The following is a 7,865-nucleotide window of genomic DNA, read 5'->3' on the forward strand; positions in this document are numbered from 1 at the left end:
TCCCAAGTTCTTCCAGTTGTTGGTAGTGACCTGAGCGAGGGACAGGGAGCTGGAAGGCAAAGGCTATTGCCTGGGAGCAAACAGTTTGGGATCTTAATTCTACTTGTGTCCTTCAACTGCTGGGCGACCTTGGTTTGACTGTTTAGCCAGAGGGCTTCATCTGCGTTTGTGAAATGGGACCAAATTATCTTTCATTTCTTATTAACTTCTAAAATACTTTGCTGAAGAAAACGGACATACACATCTGGATATCAGTGCAGATTTCCTTATATATGAGGGCGTAGCTAGTTTCTTTATTAGGTTTTGGTTTTTCTTCCTGTATCTGATTTCCAGAAACGAAGAGTGGAAATAGATTGTATTTTGCTCTGTGTGTTTACTCATCTAAGATTTTCCGTGTAAGGAAGGAAACGAAACATGGCTTGGCCACTTCAGCGGTTGGAAGAGGAGGCCAGTGGTGAGTCTGTCAAAAGCAGATGGCCTCAGGGCGCCTGGGTGGCTTGGTCGGTTAAGTGTCCGACTTCAGCTCAGGTTATGATCTCACACTCCGTGGGTTCGAGCCCCGCATCAGGCTCTGTGCTGACAGCTCAGAGCCTGGAGCCTGTTTCAGATTCTGTGTCTCCCTCTCTCTCTGCCCCTCCCCTGTTCATGCTCTGTCTCTCTCCATCTCAACAATAAATAAACGTTAAAAAAATTAAAAAAAAAAAAAGCAGATGGCCTCAGGGCACCTGGGAGGCTTGGTCGGTTAAGCGTCCGACTTCAGCTCAGGTCATGATCTCACACTCCGTGGGTTCGAGCCCCGCGTCAGGCTCTGTGCTGACAGCTCAGAGCCTGGAGCCTGTTTCAGATTCTGTGTCTCCCTCTCTCTCTGCCCCTCCCCTGTTCATGCCCTGTCTCTCTCCATCTCAACAATAAATAAACGTTAAAAAAAATTTTTTTTTTAAAAAAAGCAGATGGCCTCAGTGTCTTCAACTTTAGGATTTACCATGGAGACCGGAAGGCGAATGAGAACCTTGGGGAAGGAGAAACTTACAAGAAGGTCATGCAGTTGGGGTAATGGGTTTATTGTACCTATTTACAAGTAAGCATTTACTGGTATTTTTGTCAAGAGTGAAGGACAAAGGAACAGCAACCATTTTAGCAGGAACACGACACAGCTGTAAGAGACCAATACTGAGCATCAACACGGTCGAGGGAACACGGCGCCCGAAGCGAGCGCTTGCAGGTTGTGTAGTTAGTTACCCAGACAATAAAGGCCACCGGACCATGCAAGCAGTGCGCGATAATAACACACGATTGACCGGGGGACAGAGGGAGGCCTGCTGGGGCCTGGGGTCATCGGCCGGGAAGGGGGTCAGAATCTCGTAAATCCTCTGTATCTCTTCTCCACGTCGGGAACTTCTTTGGAGTAGCTTTCGCCTTCCTCGTCGGAGGGCAGAGAGTCGGCAAAGCGCTTGAGGAAGCCCCCGTACCTCTTCTGGTAGTCCATCCACCACTCGGGCCGACCGACTCTTCTCATGAAGCCCCCGTACCGCTTCTGCAGCATCTTGGCTTCTTGCGCCAGCTGGGGGCTGCCCTTCAAGGCTCTCATGAAGCCCCCGTAGCTCCTGCTCACGTCTTCGTCATCACCACCCTCGCGGGGGCGGCCGCCGTCTCGGGTCTCCCCAGGCCCCAGCAGCTCTTTCAGCAGGTCCGAGGAATTGGCCAGGGGGTCCTCGTCCTCCTCCTCGGCGTCCTTCTTCATGAAGCCCCCGTACCTCTTGGCCAGGATCTCCCCCGCGGGGGCCTCTTCTTCCGGCTCCTGCGGATACAGCTCATCCATTTTCTTCATGAAGCCTCCATACCTTTTCATGAAGCCCCCGTACTTCTTGGCTAGCGCGTGGCTCTCCTCGGGGCTGCTCTCTCTGAGGGCGCTGGTGCCATCTTGAGGAATCTCCAGCTGGGTCAGCTTCAGGAGCTCCTTGCAGGTTTCCCAGGTCTTGAGAGAGGGCAGTTTCCCTTCACATTCCAGGGTGCAAGCCTGGGAAAGGAATCCCATTTAGTGATACAAAGAGGCTTTTCTGGTTTCATTAGGTAAACAGTTTTTCTGTGTGTGTGTGTGTGTGTGTGTGTGTGTGTGTGTGTGTGTGTGTGTGGAGTGTGCTTTCCTATGGAAACTCTTCTATGACAACCTGATTTCCAATTTCTCATTACAGCTTTTCAATATTCTGAACAGGCACATCAAAGGGAAACAGAATCATTGTGGGTAATTAACTGAGTCAAATTAGAATTTGTCTTTGAATTTGAACGGACTGTAGCTACCATGCCATTTCAGTATTGTAAAAGACTTTTTTCCACCCAATTTTAATCTCGACTGGCTGCCTGCACAATCTAATTTCACTGAGTAACCTTCCACTGTTGATTGCATTTTGTTTGAGCTTTTTCTAACCAAAAGGGAGAAACTTCTCTTTACCTAATTAGGGATATCATCCCCAGATTCCTTTTATCTTCTTGTCTTACAGATAAGGTCAATATTAATAATATCAGGTTGTTTACTTTCTTGTGTTACTATTCTACCTGGAATGGCATTTAGTATTCCGGCAAACATTTTCATTCTTGAAAGAAAAACAGCAATTTCAGAATAAGTTGCAGAAGAAAGACATTCTAAAACTCAGTGTAAGTCTATGAATTACTTGGATGATGACATATTGAGTTGCTGCGTGTTTTGTTTTTTGCCCCCTTGGTTGATTAAAACAGATTTAATCATCTTGAACAGAATCTTTCTTATGATGAGGTCTGATATGCAACTATGCATATGCAAATATTCACACATTATTCATGTTTCTTAACAGTTACCAATGGACAGAAAAGTTTCCCCTCCCCATGGAAATCATATTATTTGATAAAATGGGAATGAGAAGTGATCTGTATATAATTCCTTCTTTTTATTATGTAATAATTAAATTTTAATCAGCATAAGATTTAGACTATGTGTTCTAACAATCTTAAGATTCTCTTCTATCCAGTAGACCACTTGGGTATAATAAAAAGAGAAGTAATATTGCATGACCATTTATAAAGTCTATATAATAGTTCTGGGCATTTCAGGGCTTTTGATAGCTGCCTCAAGTCTACTTATGGAACCCAGGTTACAGACCCTTGATTTAGAAAAACCAGGCCCAGTCTTGGTATTTAAAATATATTGGTATATTAATTTGTATAAAACACACACATGTTACTTTCACAATGCAAGAAAGTATTTTCTTAGTGCAACAAAATTCCTTAGGGTTCTTTAACCAGCTCCTAATAATTATTTAAACTTTGTGTCTAAGAAAAGTAAAGAGATGCTTTATAAACCCCTCCAGATGATGCACTTAAAATGATCCTGTGTTACTCTTGACATCTGAGCAAGAAACAGAAACACCACTAGAAACATAAGCTGTTCAGGGGTCAATACCATTTCCATTCAAAAATGAAATATCAACGATCTCTTTGCCAAAAATTACCATTGAACATTTTGTATACTGTCACCAAAAGGCTTTTTAATGTTGAGATTCTTTCAACAAGAAATGATGACAACCAGAAAACAAACAAAACAAAAACAAAAACAAAACACACACACTCATGCTGAAAGAAGTGATGTTAATTTATAAGTTCCAATATATGTCTATGCATCTGGACAACAACCCTGGCATGCCTGCTTAGCTTTGCACCCATCACCGAACAAAACACGAGTGACTTTCACCTGGTAGAGGCTCCATATTTGTTACGTTGATTCTACATAGTTTTGGTCAGGCAACCTCATTTCTCATAGGTCTTCTGCATCTGAGCTAAAATTCCAGAACTGCCATCATACCAACAACACAGTCATTAACAGTCTTTTGTCGCAGAGAAACTAACAACCCTACATGTTGTTGGCAAACCAATCAGCCAAGGCAAAACCCATCAGCCAAACAAATCAGAACGACAAAGGCTAGATGAAGGGATTTGTTGCCCCTATTCAAGATGCAACATTTTATCAGAGTTTAAATATAAAGCCCTACTATGTGTCTTCTCTTTCAGGCCATGCAAGTACCTGTTCATATTGAATGAAGGGGACCAGGTGCTTCAATTGAAACAAGCCAACGTTTAACCTGAAATGTACACTTTGGGTTTTCTGGAATCCTTTCCTTAATTTTCATCCCTATTTTATACGTCTACATCACAACATTTCTTCAAAGGCTGAGATGGGGAACTTAACTCTTTGGATTAATACATTATTTTCTACTGAGCCTTTTAAGTCATCACGGAATTTCAACAAATTGAGAAGACAGTGCAAAGGGATCCCTGGAGAAGCCAGTTAAAATGAAGCTTCCTGGGTCCCCAATTCAGAGATTCTGATTCAGTAGAGCACCAAGGCTGATTTACCAGCACAGGGACTATGAGTAGAATGAGTGGGGGTTCTTTGTTCTCAGCTTCCCTCCTCCCCTTCCCCCCAGCTTCTGTCCTGTAGTTATCTTTGCATTGTTGTCACCTCTTTGGACACCTTTCCTGTGCCTTTTTCATAGCAAATTAAATTGTTGTCTTAGTGGTATGACAAAAGTACATTCAAGGGAAGACAGAAGTTGAATTCCGGGGTCTTACTTGCCTGTAAGATGTGCTGATCTGTTTCTCCCCCTTCCACTGCACCCCCCTTCCTCTCCCTTCCTCCCGATCCCAACCCTTTCCTCTCTCCTATCCACAGGTGAGGGTAAGGGCTTGAGGGACCTGAAGTTGAAAGGGCTGGAGAAATGAAATCCAAAGAAAGACAACGAAATGTCACTAATGAAAAATGACATTATTTGCAGGAAGGATGGGAGGATGGGTTGTGTGCAAGGGGACCTTCGTGGGATATGTTGGGAACTGGGGTGACCGAACATCGTCTTTGGGACAGGTGGGGTGACCACCAAATGCTCTCCAAGATGCTGAAGGGCGCGTATCCCGGGGCTCCTGCATCCCCAGGGGTAAAACGAACTTGGTTTGTGGGGAGACGCTGCCTCTTTTATCGGTCCCTAGAGGGTCGCGGGTCCCAAAGCTGAGAGCTAGAGCGGGACTTTGGTAGGCGTTCAGGGAACGGTCGGACACCTGCGTCACCGCGGAGATCGGCGCCGCGGCGGCGGGACCGGGGGATGCGCCCTGTCTGCGGACCGGCTCGCTCCCAGCCCTCCCTTCCGCCCGCCCGCCCACCTCGGTAACTCACCAAGGGGTTGATGTCGGTGGGGCGCGCCAGGCGGTAGCTGCACGTCGCGCAGTCCTGGCTGCATTCCGCCCTCACGGTCGCCAGGAGCCCGGGGCCGAGCGCCAGCAGCCAAGTGCAGAGTGTCAGGAACCGCGCCATGGGCTGCAGGGAGAAAAGGACGCGAACTCGGAGCGCGCTCGGAGCAGAGCGCGACCTTCGGAGGGACCCGTCGCCGGGACAGTCCCAGCCGGCGGCTGTCGAGCCGGAGCTCCCAGGGATGCGCCCTCCTGGGCCCCCCTCCCGCCTTGGCGACGCCGCTTTTGGAGGCCCAGGGGGCAGATGGCCCCGCGGTCTCCAGGTGGGCACTGGCACTGGCCCCCAGAGCCCGCGGATGCCCGGGGCTCTCTTTCTGGGCTCCCACAGCCTAAGGAGGATTCTGGACAGAACACCACCTGCGAAGACCAAATGCAAGAGAACGGGAGCCTTGGGGCGGGGTGCGGCGTGGGGGGGGGGGGCAGACGACATTCACCCGGGTCACAAACAGGCACCCGAAGAAAGTTGGGGCGCCCCATGCAATGAAGGAAAACGCCGATTCGAACCGAGCGGGCGGACGGTCGCAAACGCACGCAGCAAAGGCGCGGTTTGGACAAGTTCACTCACGTTGACGCCGTTCGGATGGCGCAGGCTGGTCGGCGACATCGGGTCCCAAGCGCTGCTCTAGATGGGAGAGAACAAGGCAGGTGTGAGGCGGGCGGGGATCGGGGCCGAGCGGCCGGGGGCGCGGGCAGACGCGGGTCTCACCGTCGCGGTCCTCGGCGTCGCCGCGGGGCCGCGGGCTGGACTGCAGGGCTCGGCGCGGCTGCCTCGCCTGGCCTGACTGTCCCGGGGCTGGTGGCTGCTGGAGTCACTTTATAATTAGCCCCCAAGCCAAGGAGGCGAGCGCGCCCCAATCGCCGGCGGGCTGCAGCTGACGCAGGCCCTACGCCAGTCCCGCGCCGACGCCCTGGTGGGAGGGGTCCGTCCCGGCCCCAGCACGCGGGCCCGGGGGCGGGGGGCGCAGGGTGGCTCAGCTCGCGGCTGGGTGACACATCGAGGCAGTCAGGGCTTGTGGAGAGAGAGTGGGATGACATCAAGTCCCCCCCTGGTGAGGTCACTGAAATCGCACGCCCTGGGGGTGCGGGCTCCACGGAGAGAGCCGAGGGGGAGGCGTCAGGAGGGGCAGGTGGGCAGACTTAGATTTCTGGAATGTGCTGGAGACCCTGTGAGCAAGTGAACCTGCCCTTTCTCCGCCTCCCCCTGGGGCGCTGGGTGGTCGCGGTGGGTGCCCGGCACGGCCGTCCCGAATGTCATTTATGCACCTGTCTGTACCCACCTCCCCCACTGTATTCTCAGGTCCCTGCCTCAGCGTCTAACCAAGTCCGGCGCATCGTCGGAGGCGCTCAGGGAAGGGTTAAAGTACAGAAAGATGGAAACTTATCGGGAATCTTAAAAATCCCCGGACAGCTTTCCCCTTTCGCGTTAGTGGGACCCCTGACCAAACGTGGACTGGAACAGCGTTCCTCTAGGGACAACACGCCGCGCGGCAGCGGCGGGAGGGGACCCGCCTTTACCCAGCTCCCTAGCCAGGCTTCCCAGTCGGGGACACGCTGCCTCTAGCGCTGTGCCCAGGGTGTCCTGGGGGTTTTGATGAGTGACAGGGGGATGCAGGGCGGGTGTGATGCTAGCGTGCCAGGACTGGCGAGCGAGAGACGAGCGGCGCGGTACCCCGGGCGCCTGGGGCTTGGGTGCGCACCTCCGCGGCTCAGGGAGAGGGCCAGGAGCCGGCGGTGGGGTCTGGGGCTGCGGGTTGAGGCTCTCACTCCGCCACTTTCTAGTTCTGCGGAACATTGCCAAGAAGCAAGTTATGTGTCTTATGTAAGGCCTCACTTTCCTCGTTTGGCGAATAGGAACCAGAGGGAATGTGCCGTTCGTAAGGTTCCGGAGAGGCGCAAATGAAATAATGGGCGAAAGCGTTGATTTAGCCTTGTGTCCGGCCTATAGCAAGCCCTAGAAATGCGCATCTGATCTGACACCTGTCATCATCCTCCCTTTGGTTTGTCCATCACCCACCCATCATACATCTATTGTTTATTGATCCAGCCACGTATCCATCTGGCCTGGCCCTAGAGGGAGGCCACAAACTGTCCCAGAGCCCCCCTCACACACAGAGAGAGCCTCCAGTCTTTCCCAGCCACACGGACCCCACACGACCTCAGCCTTCGCAGGTGCCCGCAGCCTCAGGGCTCCGCGGAGGCTCGGGCCGCGCCGCATCTCCCAGTTTTGTCGCTAGAGGGCAGCGCTCTCCTGCGTAGCTTTGCGGGCGCAGGGAAGGGGGCTCCGCGGGCCCGCTCGGGACCCTCACCCCGGGTGGCCGCAGCGCCGCAGCAGTGCATGGCCTGCCTTCCGGGCAGGGGCAGCTCTGCGGCGGGGGACCTGGAAATGCTAGCGCCGGGGTGCGGCCGCAGAACGCCGGCATTGACATCTTGCCGGAAAAGCATCACATGCCTCTGGGGCCCTTCAGCCTCTTCGCCATCAGGGGGCTGATAGAATCCTCTCCAGCTACTTTCTCTCTCTCTCTCCGACCGAGAGGAGAGCTGACATCTGTACCTGAGGTCTCCCCCAGTGGCCTGGGCTTTGTAGTCCGTGCAAAAGG

At 52.1% G+C, this 7,865-nt stretch overlaps 1 protein-coding gene across 1 annotated transcript; it reads right to left on the bottom strand.

Annotated features, from left to right (window-relative positions):
* Positions 1–1,040: 1,040 nt before the first annotated feature.
* On the bottom strand, positions 1,041–6,127 carry PENK (proenkephalin). The gene is made up of 4 exons (XM_042923592.1): positions 5,975–6,127; positions 5,834–5,890; positions 5,195–5,335; positions 1,041–2,017 (listed from the first exon to the last, which is right to left on the bottom strand). Exons 2-4 carry the CDS (start codon positions 5,870–5,872, stop codon positions 1,352–1,354), a joined length of 846 nt encoding a protein of 281 aa, XP_042779526.1. The 5' UTR covers positions 5,873–5,890; positions 5,975–6,127; the 3' UTR covers positions 1,041–1,351.
* Positions 6,128–7,865: the final 1,738 nt, after the last annotated feature.

Source organism: Panthera leo, chromosome F2 (genome assembly GCF_018350215.1).
Source record: "Panthera leo isolate Ple1 chromosome F2, P.leo_Ple1_pat1.1, whole genome shotgun sequence".
Lineage (NCBI taxonomy): Eukaryota > Metazoa > Chordata > Mammalia > Carnivora > Felidae > Panthera > Panthera leo.